Source organism: Tetrao urogallus, assembly GCF_951394365.1.
Source record: "Tetrao urogallus genome assembly, chromosome: 2".
NCBI lineage: Eukaryota > Metazoa > Chordata > Aves > Galliformes > Phasianidae > Tetrao > Tetrao urogallus.
The window spans coordinates 28,853,637-28,868,604 of NC_136814.1; the positions used below are offsets into that span (position 1 = coordinate 28,853,637).

At 33.2% G+C, this 14,968-nt stretch overlaps 1 protein-coding gene across 1 annotated transcript in view; it reads right to left on the minus strand.

Moving 5' to 3' along the window:
* DNAH8 (dynein axonemal heavy chain 8) overlaps positions 1-14,968 on the minus strand; it is a gene marked incomplete at its 3' end in the record, with an annotated part of 107,211 nt that overhangs the window by 24,599 nt on the left and 67,644 nt on the right. Inside the window, exons 56-71 of the mRNA XM_079550301.1 lie at positions 14,793-14,923; positions 14,304-14,457; positions 13,314-13,478; positions 12,541-12,767; positions 12,039-12,157; positions 9,907-10,010; positions 8,070-8,246; positions 6,931-7,098; positions 6,054-6,266; positions 5,374-5,511; positions 4,882-5,009; positions 3,626-3,797; positions 2,763-2,918; positions 1,797-1,952; positions 913-1,095; positions 448-553 (exon numbers count right to left, since the gene is read on the minus strand). Coding sequence (XP_079406427.1) covers positions 448-553; positions 913-1,095; positions 1,797-1,952; positions 2,763-2,918; positions 3,626-3,797; positions 4,882-5,009; positions 5,374-5,511; positions 6,054-6,266; positions 6,931-7,098; positions 8,070-8,246; positions 9,907-10,010; positions 12,039-12,157; positions 12,541-12,767; positions 13,314-13,478; positions 14,304-14,457; positions 14,793-14,923 — 2,497 coding nt within the window. The remainder of the gene's footprint in view (positions 1-447; positions 554-912; positions 1,096-1,796; positions 1,953-2,762; positions 2,919-3,625; positions 3,798-4,881; positions 5,010-5,373; positions 5,512-6,053; positions 6,267-6,930; positions 7,099-8,069; positions 8,247-9,906; positions 10,011-12,038; positions 12,158-12,540; positions 12,768-13,313; positions 13,479-14,303; positions 14,458-14,792; positions 14,924-14,968) is intronic.

Sequence of the window (14,968 nt, forward strand, 5' to 3'; positions counted from 1 at the left end):
ACAGTCACATAGTAGCATTCAAAAGCATTTCCATTTACTTGAAGTTACCAACTTTCTTTTCTACTGATGATAAAACAAAATGATCATGTGCAGGCTCCTAATGTGATGCAAAAGATTTTGCATCAGTAACATTTTATCTAGCCCATTTAACTTGGCATTTTCAATGGCTTAAGGTTTTGCTGTGATCAGATTCTGTACTTCATCTGAAGAAATTGGTTTGTTTTGTAAAACTTAACTGTTTAGGTGCTTAAACACACTTGGTATCTGGAACAGATATATATTGGCATGCTATCATACCAAGTTTCACGTACTTCAAATCTCTGTCATTTTATGTTCATTCATTACATTTTGGATGGACAAATTGGTTTCTGTATGGTAAAGTTCTAATGTTCAGCTGCTTAATTAGCCATATAAAATTCCTACTTATTTTACAGTTTGATACAGAACCTCTGGTTGCACTCAGTTTGTATAGAAGATTGTCTTCCAGTTCTTTCATCTTTCTTTTATTAAAAGTTACATCTTCCATGAGTTTAATTCGTTCTGCCTCGAGTTCCTATTATTAAACAAACAAGAAAAAGGCATGACACTTGATGGGCTGTAGAGGTGACCCACACTTGAAATCCAAGTACTGATTTTTCAAGTTCATGGAATGTGCATTTTAGATTTTCTATTGTATGGAATACGTTACTGCAACTTTTATTTTAGGTCGTACTGACAACCACTTGAAGAAAATGACCTGTGCTTTTTTCCTTTTTTTTTTTTTTTGCATTTAGAAAATTCTATATTGAATCTTGACAATTTTTTAATTTTTTTCATTTATTTTCACTTAAACACTTCTTTTTCCTATATATTAACACAGATTAATAAACAAAAATTAAGCAGCACTATGGTTTATGTGCACCTTCAGGTTACCTGTTTCTCAGTAAGAATTACTCTTCTCAGTAACTGATTCTCAAGTCCTTTCATTGTAACAGTAAAATCAATAATTGATGTTTTTGCATTAATTTCAGGTGTGAAAGCAGGATTGGCTAGCTTTGTAGTAATGTATAGTCTAAAGGAACTCATTACTTCAACTTCCTTATCACCAACTTTCACCTGTGAAATAAGTCAGAGTCATATAGATAAAATGAATAATTTTATCAATCATCATCTGCAATTTTTTTTCTACAATCTGTCATATCTCATACAGTTAAAGAAGATAGTTTGGAAAAAAAAATATATAGCACAATATATATATAGTACATACAGTCATTTTATTTCAGAATATGTAAAAGGAGAATGCTTTTAGAATTTGACAGTGATTTATTTATCTGAATGAAGGTCAGAAATCTGCATGTTTTTTTCAAGTTTGGGAGTATATTTAATGCTATTAATGAACTTCAGATTTGGGGCTTGTTTCTTTAGAAAATATTTCTTTTCCTGATAAAACACTCTGTTTTCGCTACCACCAACACTCCACACTCAGATCTGAGACAGCTTCTCAAACCTATAACTCTATTACAAGGTATAAAATGAAATTGCTTGAAACTGAATAGAAAGTATTGTAAGCATTCAATGGGATAAACCTAACTGGTTCTAGCTTGGAAACTTCAGAATTAACTGCAGTAGTTAAATTCTAGATTCATTAGTTCATTACTCAGCTGAGGCTCTGTCTGTTTTATTAGTTTAGTTTGATTCTTCAACATTACCCTCCTGAATACAAAGTTTACCTGATTCAACAGAGATTTGCAATAAACAGACAACATATAATTCATCACAGAACTAACTCATTCCGCCTCTTTTATTCAATTACTAACCTTAAAAGAAGTTCCAGATTTAATGAAATTCTTTTCCAGTATATTATCAAGTACTGGATCCAACTCTTCACCTATATCTTCAATCACAAGTGATCGTCCCAGTGAAAGACTGTCTTCTAGATGTGTACGGAAATATTTGTGATTCAATGTTGTTACCTTAAAAAGTAAATTATAAACTGATATAAGGACAAAAGCAATTATTCAAAGATGTACATGAAAAAACGTAGATCTCATTAGAAAAACTGTTTTAACTGCTTTTGTTGCTTGAATTTTAAAGGCAGTAACAAATGCTGGCTTTGCAGCAAATTATGCAAAAAGAAATACTTTTGTGTGCACAAATCAAAGTACCATAAAAATGTGAAGTGAAAGATTGGATCTAATAGAATCTTCAAAACTCCACTATCAAAGCAGAAGAACAATTGGCACAGATAACTCGGAGGTTAAAATGTTACATGTATTTTTGAAATCAGAGATACTTAACCTTTTATTTTCTATTTGATGTCCTTAGAAAATATTTAATGATTTTATCTTTTTAGTGTTGAGCAACTGTTATTCACTAGTAAAATATTATGAACTCAGATGTTTGAAGTAGCACAAAAATTGACTTATAACATATGATATCATAAATAAAAAGAAAAAACTAATTTAAAAGATACTAATTCTGTATTGCTTTCTAGAATTTAGTTTTCAGAAAGCTCTCATTAATCTCAGGATTTTCACTATGGCTATGAAATAGGGCAATGGCTTTGTATAAAAAGACCCAGAAGTCCTGATGGATGAGATGGGCACGAACAAGTAATCTCCTTTTGCAGCAAAGGCCAACAGCATTCTGATCTGCATTAGGAAGAGTCTAACTGGTGGGTTGAGCAAAGTGATCCTTCATTACTGGACACACAAATCAGGGAAGCCCAGGTGTAGTCAGTAATGTTTAAAGAAAGAGCATTACATTTTCAAAACATTGCTCACCTGTAATTCATTATCCTCTTCTTTCTTTTTAATCCACGTTTTCCCTTGAGTTTGTGGGTCTATCAGAAGGGGATATCTAGTTGCCTTAGTGACAATTATACCATTCTGAATTGAGAGGTCATCTCCAGGCAGTCCTTGAAGATTCCACTCACTAATCTACAGAATATTTAAAAAAAAAAAAAAAAAAAAAAAAAAAAGTGGTTTGGAATAAAATCTCACTTAAACTATTATCCTTCAGATAAGATAAATGATAAAAAATCATATATCATATATATTCAATGATAAAAAATACGTCTTGAAAGTCTAGAAAAATGATAAGTCAACCTGGCAGCCAAATTAAGTGTTGGGATCAATTAAGGGAAACTAGACAAAGAGATTTTGGGGTTTAGTATTTGCTGAAGACAAATGCTGAAGAGACATCGTTTACTGTTTGATTTCAGTGAAAATATTTCATACGTTCTTTGTTAAACATTCACTTTAATATAAAATTTATTTTTCTAACTAGACTCAGAAAACACTGAGAGAACTGAAAACTAGCAACAAGCAACACTGTTTTAGTAGATATGAATTTTGTAAATCTGGTGACAGATTCTCAAACCAATATACTTGAAAGTGCATTGTCTTACTGGCAACTCTCTAATTGCATAATATATAACTTGCTTATCTGCTTGTATCTAAACACTCCTCATTACTTACATCTGCAGTGGAAATTGCCACAAAAAATTGTTGGAAAACAACAAAACTATACTGCATGGCAATATCAGGGAACTATCATCCTGTTCCAGCTAAGCATAATGATGGCTAGCACCAAAAGAACATGCTCACTGAGGTTAAAATAAGTCTACTGATCACCGAGAACTTACAGTTGGTGGATCTACCAGCATAGAAATCAAGTTCAAGCTTTCAGAAAAGGGGATTTTATGGGCTCTCATCTCTGCTTCCCATAAATCCTTAAGTAAAAGATTCCTGAAATTTTGATTAAAAGGTCCGCAGTATGAAAGGAAACCTGTGCAAAGCAGTACATCTCCCACAAGTCTAGGAAAAAGAAAGAAAAAAAAAAGTGATGCACAATTTCATTTTCTTTTTATTTACATAAACAGCTTCTGAAACATACTAATATGAAGATTTCTGTTCCACATGCTTATTTAAGGAAAGAATTGATGGTCTTTGAGAACAACAAATGGTTTGTTTGTGTTCTGATAAAATCTTCATTACAAAACTTAAGAGCAGAACTGTGCCAAAATATTATATTTATCCGTGCAAAGAAAATGAGGCCAGAACTATTCCTTTTTTTTTTTTTTTTTTTAATAAATGAAGTAAGAAATTAATTTATTTCTTAAAAATATGCCTGCAATATATTATTTATAAAAAAATAATACTTAATTCTCTTGGTATGAACAAACCCTCATAAAAAAAATGTCCAATTTTCTCATTCACAGAAATTCACAGAAACATTTCACGGAAAACTAATCCAAACTTTCAAGCCGTTTACCTTTAGCAGCCAATCTGACAGGTTTCCTGTTTTCTAGACAGCTCATGTACCTTTGGCTCATGGGTGGCTCAACATTGTGTCATTTGGAGTGGTACACGGTATGGACTCCAAGTTTCTTAGTTTCTTAAAACAAGGCCTACTGTGCTCCATGTTTTTCAACGCATGGAGTATAGGAGAAGAGATAATGTTTGGTTTCTGTAACTCCCTCTTTCATTCAAATATGCCATAACTTAATATCAAATTGGGAAATTCCTTTTTCTTCCTTATTCCTTCTCAGAGTCAGCCTTAGATCATCCCTACTTTCTGCCTATATTACTTTCCCAGTAATAGTGGCACAGGAAACAGCATCAGGGCAGAGGCAGCTGTAATACAAGCACATAACCTCTTCTGAAATGCATTCAAAAACATGAGGCATTGTTCTAAGTTTAAAAATACAAGCACTTAGCTACTCACAATTAATTATATGAGGAAAATTCAAATTTCAGGACAGTTCACTTGATTGTGTAATCATATAAAGATTTTTTAGGAGGAAAATGAAGCATAACTAATACAGTTCTTAAATTGCTAACTCTACATTTTTCACAGGTAATTTGTTGCTTTTTTTTTTTTTCTCTGATAAACTGATACCTGTTAATCTGAGATTTAAATTCTTTTCTTTTCTCTGTCCACCTAGTTTTCTCTCCGCTCAGTCCTTGTATAAGCGTAGAGGCTGCTTGCATCTTTCTTCTGCATGTTTCTGCATCATTCATTAAGTCCTAAAAATGAAAGAATATCCTATTTCATTTAATAATAAAATGGAATAATCTGAAGTAGTTATTGTGTGTATATATATATGTATATATACACACACTCATCCTCTTATTACGGTTAAGTCAAATATTTAGAAGCCATTCTGGAGAGCTGCATGTGCCACTCTTGTCTAATATGTTCTTCCTATTCACAGGAAGAAGGAAATACGAGAGAGCGCAAATTTAAATTTCTCTCTCTCTTTTTTTTTAATACATGAACCTCATCCACCATCCATTCAAGGTAGTAGGCTCTAAATGGATGTCTGTATCAATTCCTTTTTGTGTAAGTTTTCCAGTAAGTAATTTCATAACAGAAATACTTGTATCTCACCATTTTCTCCTTCATTGCTGCATCAAACTTTGCCTGTACTTTGTCCAGTTCAGCTTGCTTTTCATCCAATTGCTCTTGAGCATTTGCTAATTCTGCATTAGCTACTTTCAGACGGCCTTCCTGTTTTGCCAAGTTAGCCTGCAAAGAGAAGGAATATCAAAAAAATGGTATGAAATTTGAATGTTCTTTGATTATTTTCAGCCCGCTTAACTGGAAATCAGCAGTCAATAATATACTGAAATAATTTTATATTGATATTTATACAAATGCTAATTCCTGTGTCATACATATAATTTAGATGCTACTCTTGTGTTTAACTCAAGGTCCTTACTTCTGATAAAAAGTTTCTGTTTCAATGTTTATGAACATGTGAAAGAAAATGCATACTAAAGTAAAAATGGCTCCTAAAATATTTTACTGTTTGGTTTCCACTACTGGAACTTAACTCCTTTACTCATGTAAGCCCCAAATCTCTTTAAAATGCCAACATTTAGGCAAGATATCAGCTGTTTCTTTCTGTACTTGTCATCCTTAGCCTCCACATTCTACAGGTAATTAAGTCTGAATGTATTTATACATACATACATATCTGTGTATATACATGTATATTAAATCCTACTACCATTAAAGTAAATGAAGTTAATTTACACAGAAAGCAAAATAAAGAGGTGATGAATTACCTTAAGAGGTAAGACATCCCTGTTAACACCATAAAATACTGCCATGGCTTGTGTCCAAGAGAGAAGACCTGCCACATTGCCACACACTTTTTTACCACTCTCCAGTGTATAGTCCTCCATGTTAAAGTAAGGCTGGAGTAACTCTACTGTCTCTTCATTGATTGTATCCTTAGGAAATTGCTGTAAACTCTGCAAGAACGGGCCGCTCATAAGCTACAGTAAAAAAAATAAAAAAGCAACACGGGATATTTGTCAGCTCTTTACTCTTTACTACATATTCTATGTCTAAAAGGCTGTTCATTGGTGAGTATGTTTAAAAAAATTTAAAATGTAAAGAATTGCAGAAGACATGGAAAAAAAAAGAGCATTCTGAGAGAATTCCAGACTTTCCCAAGGACTTGGGCAAGGAATACTGAAATACAGTATAGAGAAAAACCTATTATCTCTTAATTGTATAGTTTTTCAAACAGCCTTGTAGCCTAGGAAAAAAAACAGAAGAAAAAAAAAGTCTAAATGTAAACCAGCAAAGAGAACAAGTGATGTTTAAGAATTCTCATGCTTTATGTATGGCAACATACATAGAACAAAAGACAATCACATTTTAAGTGAATGTTGGAAGGAAATAAATCTGCCATCAAGAATTATTTTTCAGGTACGTCACATGGAACTGGACCAGCAAAATTATCTGAGTGATTCACCTACAACCTGTAGTAGCCTTTGCATACTAGATGAATCTCAAAACCACGTTTATATTTTCACAAACTTCTGTCCAAGTTTGAGCAAACAGCATTATAAATTCCCTGTTATTCAAGTTGCTATTTCTAACTTTTCTAACATTTCTAGCTTTTTCTAGCATTTTTTAAAAAACTCAACTTACTTTTAATGATTCTCCCCACGATGGTTTGCAGCAAGGCTTTTCTGGATCCATGGTAACAGGATCTAATTGCTTTTGGAATAGTATCAGACAGCAGTCCATGATCCTCATAATTAGATGAGGAGGTTTTGCCAGTTTTCTAACAGTAGCGATATCCACTGGTTTGATTGTCTATTGAAAAATTAATTAATTAATTATTAACACACTGCTGTCTCGTTACCATCATTCTATTTTCCTATTCAATATCTTGATTTTAATGTTTGTTTGACATTACTCTGAGGCAAGCTGTATAGAGAACACACACACACACCCAAAACAACTCACTGGTTTACTTTATTAAACTTCCTAGTTTCATGACACTAATAATAAATATCAGACACAAGCATTTTCTCAATCCTAAAGAAGGCACTCAAAACTTAAATTTAAATAGATATAATGGCAGCATTAACTTAATTTGACAATTGAAGTGACTGTAGAAGAGTATACTGTAAGATTGCAGAGGATTTAATTAAAAGCAGTTTACTTGGAAATATACTTGGACAGTATTTAGGATTTTTAAGGGTTAAGTGACACCAATTTATTCTGAGATGAATTGGGTGTTCTGTTGCTTTCTAAGTTATTATAGGTATGAGATTTTTAAAAATTCATTACCTAGTAGCATCACTGATACTACGCTTAGCTTAATAATGATTTATGTGATAATTCTAAATGACTCCAAACTTCAAAACTAACAAAGTAATTTATGTCTGAAAAATATAAGCATATCACCGTCTATCTGGAAAACGTAGTTACAGACTCAGTACAGAATTCACAATAATTCAAGACTCCCAAGTCCCTTAGACATAATGTTTTTTTGGTGAACTATAACAGCCTTTCACTCCTCTTAAAGAGGAGCAAGGTATGAAAACACAAAACAAAACTGTAACTTCTGGAAAGATTTATGTCTCTGCATCTTCCTAATGACCAAATAATAGCAAATACTACAAAATATTCTCAGTGTTTTTAGAAGCATATTGTGAGTTCCATAAATACTTATCAGAGACATGACCACCATGATAATAGTGGTAAGTTAGTGTCAGCAGTCAAAACCAACAAACCAACAACATAAAAGCCAAAAAAAAAAAAAAAAAAAAAAAATTCACATTCAGTGCAGCTTCTGCTTCTTCTAAGGCTGGTTTTGCTGCCTCCAGTTTACTTTCTGCTTTCATTTTTTCTAAATCTATTTCATCCACAATTTTTTGTGCTTTATCCTTCACAGCTTGGACTTCGTTTTTTACTTTAGATGCAGCTTCAGCACTTACTTTGACTTCTGCTAGTACCTGGGATTGATAGTAAACACATAAAAAGTAGACATCAAAATGCTGCAACAAGTAAGGAAGGAATCTGACACGGGAGAAAACAGATAAGGGCCTGTTACAGATGTATATATGAAGCTGACCCTACCTATGTATAGAATCAAATCTATCATTTACAGAATCCCCACAGAGAAATAATGGAGAAGTTTCCCAGCATTGGAATTGGAGTTGGATAGTCAAATTCCTTCAATGATAGATAGAAGGCTCTTCAATGTCTTTTAAAGCTACAGTGTTTTATCCTACGATGGATTTTCATCTTCTTTGAAACTACTTTTTCATGCAAACAATTGCATGAATTGCAATGCAAACAATTCTTGCATTTTTTCACCATAATTCTGCAGATAAAGACAAAAATAATGCAGCTCATTTAACTAGTAGAGGATGGCAAACCAGCTTGATGAACAGTAAGCCTCCTCTCTTTTACTTTAGTCCAATATAACTAACTGTGAACTTGTGTAATTAAGGTATCCACATGTGCATTTGTTTCCTCAGTGCACACGCATTCAGTTCTATTTTATGCACAACACACAGTTGATGTCAGAATAGATTTTTATCAGGGTAAACAGTAGGGTCAAGATCAGCACTCTGAAAGCATTTACAAAAACAAACTGTGTTCTTAAATACCTATGAGAAGAAATGATAGATAAAAACAAATGACTTTGTCTATCCAATTCTGAATCCTAGGGGGCTCACTATTAAGTGGAAAGAAGGTTAGAGAATATAAATAATATTACATTTTTCTGTTCTTTTATTGTTGGTCTGCAAATCTTCTACATCTTCAGCCTCATAAGCAGTATCCTACTGAAATAGCTGACAATCCAGAGGTTATGTAAAGAATTATTCTAAGACAGTTCTTTCAAAATGCAGATCAAATACAAATATTAAAAAAAAGTGAGCCTTCCCAGATATCTATCATACTCTTGAAATCTAAGCTGTGTCAATTCATTCAATTCTGTCATTATTTTCTCTTACATGAGTAAAGGCCTTGAGGACAAATAGTCCTTTAGCCATTGCTGGCCAACAGTTTGCTCCCAAGTGCATACTATACATGCACTGACAGAGTATTATGGAATCTTTCAGAAAACAGAATGTCTATAGTAATATTCAATTTACATTAGACCACCAATCTCATGAACGCATAAATATTTTGCTAATATGAAAATAAATATGAAACTAAACTGAAGATGGATGAATTTTTAAAAGCAATTCCGAAATACTAAAGTGCTCTTACCATCTGTTAACTTCTTATCCACCAATAAGTGCTCTTATAACAATTCTATCATTTAATTACAATTTAATAACAATTTTATAAGTTAATAAACTTCAAACACACAAACAAAAGCCTGTGAAACAAACAAAGAAAACAATATCTGATGCTTATAGGAGGGGAAAATGGGAGGAAAACAAAAAAGGCACTCAGTATTTGAATGTGTTCATGATCTTCTACCCAGTCAGTATAATCCCAACTTCCGCTGCAGTCTTAAAGTGCCTCACTTTCAGAAGTATGTGCTTTATCAACATGATGTGGACACAGAGGTGAAATCTTTTTAGACACATGCTTTTACTCCAGTATATAACGTGAGGTTGTCCGCTGCGTTTTGCTATTTAACACTTGAGTACTTACTTCATCTGCCTTGACAGATGCTACAGCAAGCTCCTTTTCCTTAACAGCCAGTTCCTTGGAGAGTTTAGCAACAGATTCACTGGCTTCCATCAGCTTAGACAGACCTGTAAGTAAAAGAGAAAAATAAGAAAAATGAGAACTCTTGGTTTTCCTAATTACATAATGCAGTCTAACTCTGGATCCCAAATGCCTTTTTGCTCTCTTTTAGATTTGTGTGTAAAGGATAAAAAAATGGATGTAAGTGATCATACTAACATGACTGTGCCTTGTATTCATTTTTCATAGATACAATTTCAAAATGTACAAAATGATTGCAAATATTGTTAAGTCTTCAAAAAAAAAATCAAAAATTTTATGTTTGGTTTGTTGCAGCTGTATACAGTATTTAAAAGTGGTACACTGAAGATATATTGTGTCAAAAAAACACATGATGCAGTTAGATGCATTTCTAACATTTTATTGGGAAATGACATAAGTATGCAGATTCATAATTGCCTTCTAGCTTCAAGAAAGAAGTGAGAAGAGGTTTCATGGATTCCATGATCAGCTATCTTTGTTTTTCCTTATTTGTGTTAAAAGACTGCCCACCCAAGGTGATGAAGCAGAAGAGATTTCTTATATCTTTCAAAATGTGTTACTTGTATTGACAGCACACATTTGCTGTGATCAAACCAGGGCATTTTCAGGAAAGCAGAACTGATCATGTAATTTTGTCACAATTTTGCTGCCTTACAAGTATTTTCAATTGTCCTAAACACCATAACATACAGAATAAAGACGTCCTCTAAATCTCTTAGTATTAAGCGATGTGAGACTAAGGATATGGACATGTGAGATAGTAGATAAACAACCAATAAAGTTTTTGAGATCATTCTGTAGGATGCAGTAAACTGGAACATGTTGGAGTTGTGGATGACAAAGTGTTTCTGTGATTTTGTAATAAACCTTTTACACACAAACGAAAACATTCAGATTTTTTTCTAACTGTTATGAGTGGTGCCCATAAACTGATAGATATGACTTTCTGGGCATCGATAATAGGAGATGCTGCACAGAAGACAAGGATGGTCATCTGAACAAGATCCTTTTGTTTTGAAGACTACACAAGGAATTTTCACATATGTATACATATACACACAAATTAACAAAAAACAAACAACAACCAACTCAAATCATCAGGGCACCCAGATTTAAATGCCATTAGCGGGGTTCATTATAATGCTTCCTATGATTTCTAAAACTGAACTGTGCAGGGAAATGTGCATTATGTCAAAACGTCGTGGATCACTTACTTGTCTATGGACCACTCTGATTCAGCAGTCAGTGAATAAAATACCCACACATGCTCACTCTATTCTTCATTCTCGTCAAAAGCTGTGTTTGTTTGTTAGAAAAATCTTACTATGTATATGCTTTCTCTGTTCTGATAAATTAAAATAGAGTACCTTTTTCTATCAAGTTGTCTAAACTGTTCCATTGTAGAACTAGAAAAATATGTCTAAAGGCATACAGAAAACTGAAACTGTATTATGAACCCAGTAAGTACTATTGTAAGTGGAAAATTCGATCACTTCAAACAAATATTCAAATTACAAGAACATGTAAGTCACACTTTCCTGTATTTCAGATCTGTATTTAGAAAATGACCACACATAAGAGCTGCTCATTGCACAGCAGAAATCTTAAATAAATCAACCACGAAGCAATTAGACTGTATAGAAAGGATTTCATAGACAAGTTGAGATCTGGACTAGATGATCTTTGAGGGTCCTTTCCAAGTTAAATGATTCTATGAAGTCCAGAAATAAATTAACAACAGCCTCTCTACTAGAGGAAATCAGGTGCTCTCTTAGACCATGTCCTATTTTCTATTAAAAATGGTAAAACAGAAGTACTAAAGTTCAATATAATGCTGTGATGTATGATTAAATTGACTAGTTCTTTGAGGCATTCTTTTAAGTGAGTTATTTTGTTCTGTGATACGTGAAGGGCTCAGAAGTGGTTCTCACCAGCTACTAGTTCAGGACTGTGATTAGCAGAAATGATTCTAAGTGATCATTGATGAAGATGCTTAATATTAAAAATACAGATCATTTGAGAAAAACATGGAAATACACCTTCATTTATCTTACCAATTTGCATACGTTCAGCTTGTTCATTAATACTTGCTAACTTTTCAGCATAAACATCTTTGTAGCCATTGATGAAGGAGAGATAAGATTTAGGTGTTACATGAGCTCTTCTTCGATACCTAAAATAAGGTATATTGGCAGCATTAACTTCATATATATTTTTGATATATACAGCAATTTGATTACTTGCAGTGAAATGGAATGTTATATCAAACAAGCATTCAATGCTGCTCTTCTTCGCAATATAAAGTCCTATTTCCAATTAAATTATTAAATTGTTTTTATCCACATAAACATTAAAGACTGATTAATAGCAGGAATGAAGATAATGAATTTGCAACATAATAGTACTTTACATGGCCTTTTCATACATTGTTTTAGAAGATTCATTTTAATATTGGCCTTAAAATACAGTTACTGAATCTTACAATACAATGAGTTACAAAACAATATCAGAAGCAATACATTTGAGATTGATTTTCACATTTGTTTAAAACATTACCTTTGGAAATAATTCTCACAGCTTTCCGAAACTATATCATGAAAGAGACCCATGGTTTCTACTACTTGTGTTTTCACTGATGCAGAACAGACCATATTAAATTCTGAAAGAAAATAACTGGCTACAGCTACAAGAGCCTCCTTGGGCCATCGACTGAACCAATCCATGGTGCACCCTGAGATGAGACCAGGAAATTTCAAAGAACGTGCACGGAACTTCTCACCAACCTACACAGAAAAACACTGTCAGTTTATGATACAATATCTAAATTAGGTTAATCAAAATGCTTGATGCATATCAACAACTAAATAGACTACATTTTTTCATGCTAATTTTCCACATCGTTTTTTCTTTTAGATATTTTGTTACATTTGCAACACTCAGTATTTTACGAAATTTGAAAAAGATGACAAGTATGAATGTCTCAATATTTCAAAATTTCAATTAACGTATTTTCATTTCCATGAAAATGAGTAACAAGAAAAAATTTCATAAAGTTGCATACACTGATCTGTAAAAGAAAAGAATATGTCAGGAGGGAAAAATGAAAATCAATTTAACGTGTAAAAAATGACTGAATTTTCACGTATTTGCTTTTAAGTTCTGACAACTGCACTATTATTTCTAATGTATCAGCAATTATAATCCAGACTTCACTAATCTTATGTGTCTTTAAATCTCCCTAAAAATATAAACCTTGAATCATCCTGTCATGACTTCCAGGATATTTTGCTAATGGAAATAAAGAAGACAGATATAAAGAAAATACTTACAGGAGAAAAGCAGAGGACAACGTGCAAGTTCTTCTTTGCCCGAGTTAAAAAATACTCATACAGGTTATCAAAGGTAGGAGGACACCGAGGCATCTCTTTTTTCATCAGTGATATTAATCCTTGGGTAATTTCATCCAACTCATCACGAGCAAATAAATTAGAAATCTTCATATAAAATTAAAAGTGATAATAAAAGAAACAGTACTGATTTAGTTTTTTTTCTCTTCTCTGTGCATACTCACAGTTTAGACATAGTAAAAAACAAATCTGTGATTTAGATTTCATTCAACTCCATTAAGAACGAGAAATTCTAACTCAAAAAGTGCTACGGTTTAATCCAGCAGACAGCTCAGCAACAAACAGCTGTTTGCTCACTCCCTGCCTTCCCAGTGGGACGGGGAAGAGATTTGGGGGGAAAAAAGGAAGAACTCATAGAACATGTATGTGTACGTGTGTATGTGTATGAGTAGGTCCGCAAGTAATGTCTCCTATTTTATCATGTTGGTTCATGGTATCAGTGGCAGGTGGTGGTGGTGGTACAGCAGTAAAGGTTGAACCTACTCAACAATATTCCATTACACATCATTGCTGTGTGACAGATGGCAGCAGAGGGGCAGTCTGACAGAATGGCATCTGACATAGAAGTGCTTTTGAAGCAATGATGTGTTGGTGAATTTCTCCATGCAGAAAAAATTGCATCCACCGGCATTCACTGACACTTGCTGAACACTTATGGAGACCAAGCAGTGGATGTGAGCACAGTGAAGCTATGAATGGTGTGTTTCACCTGTGGTGACAGTGACAGGGGGTCACCTCTGCTAGCAAAAATGTACAATTAATGGTGGTGACTGTGTTGAAAAATAGTGTTTTGTAGCTGAGAATATGCTCTATCAAAATCGTTGTAGTCTTTGTATCTGTTGTAGTTTCCATGGAAATAAATACAGGCACTACTTCTGGAGCAACCTACGTTGTCACAATGAATCTCCTTACCTCTCCTGAAGACAGAAGATTATTAATGTATTCCAAAAATGCCTCCTCTTTTATTTCATTATCAGTGAAAATAAAAGTGATGCCTTGTCCCTCTGCTCCAGCTGTTCTATACAGCAATTTTAAATCATCTGACAGATTGCTTACATTATATGATCTATAAAGAATAAGAAACATGATCTGTTAGTTCAAAAGAGAGAATACTGCTATTTTTCAGATTACAGTGTTTTATAAATGATAGCACAAACACCTTTTGTATATAAATATGTATATTTTTGCTTGGGAATAGGTACACATGGTACAGCTTTTTGAACTCAAAACTTTGTTCAATATTGCACATAAACCATATATATACACACATGTATATTTTTTAATTTCCATTTTTGGTTGGTCACAAAATGAAAACAATAAGCTGTTAAAAACATACAGTTATGACTATGTAAAGAGAACAAATAGCATAAATTGCATCTATATATTTCTTGCATTTCTTACCTGGTTAAAGTAATTTGAAATATTTTATAGCCAGCAATATAGGAAGCCAACCTTGAAAGACTTTGTTTTCCAGAACCGCCAACTCCAACAAGTAAAGCATTGCCATACGGGGTTCGAATTATCCGGGAAATCTATATAGGAAAAAAGAATAGTACACAGAAAAAACCCAAAACATG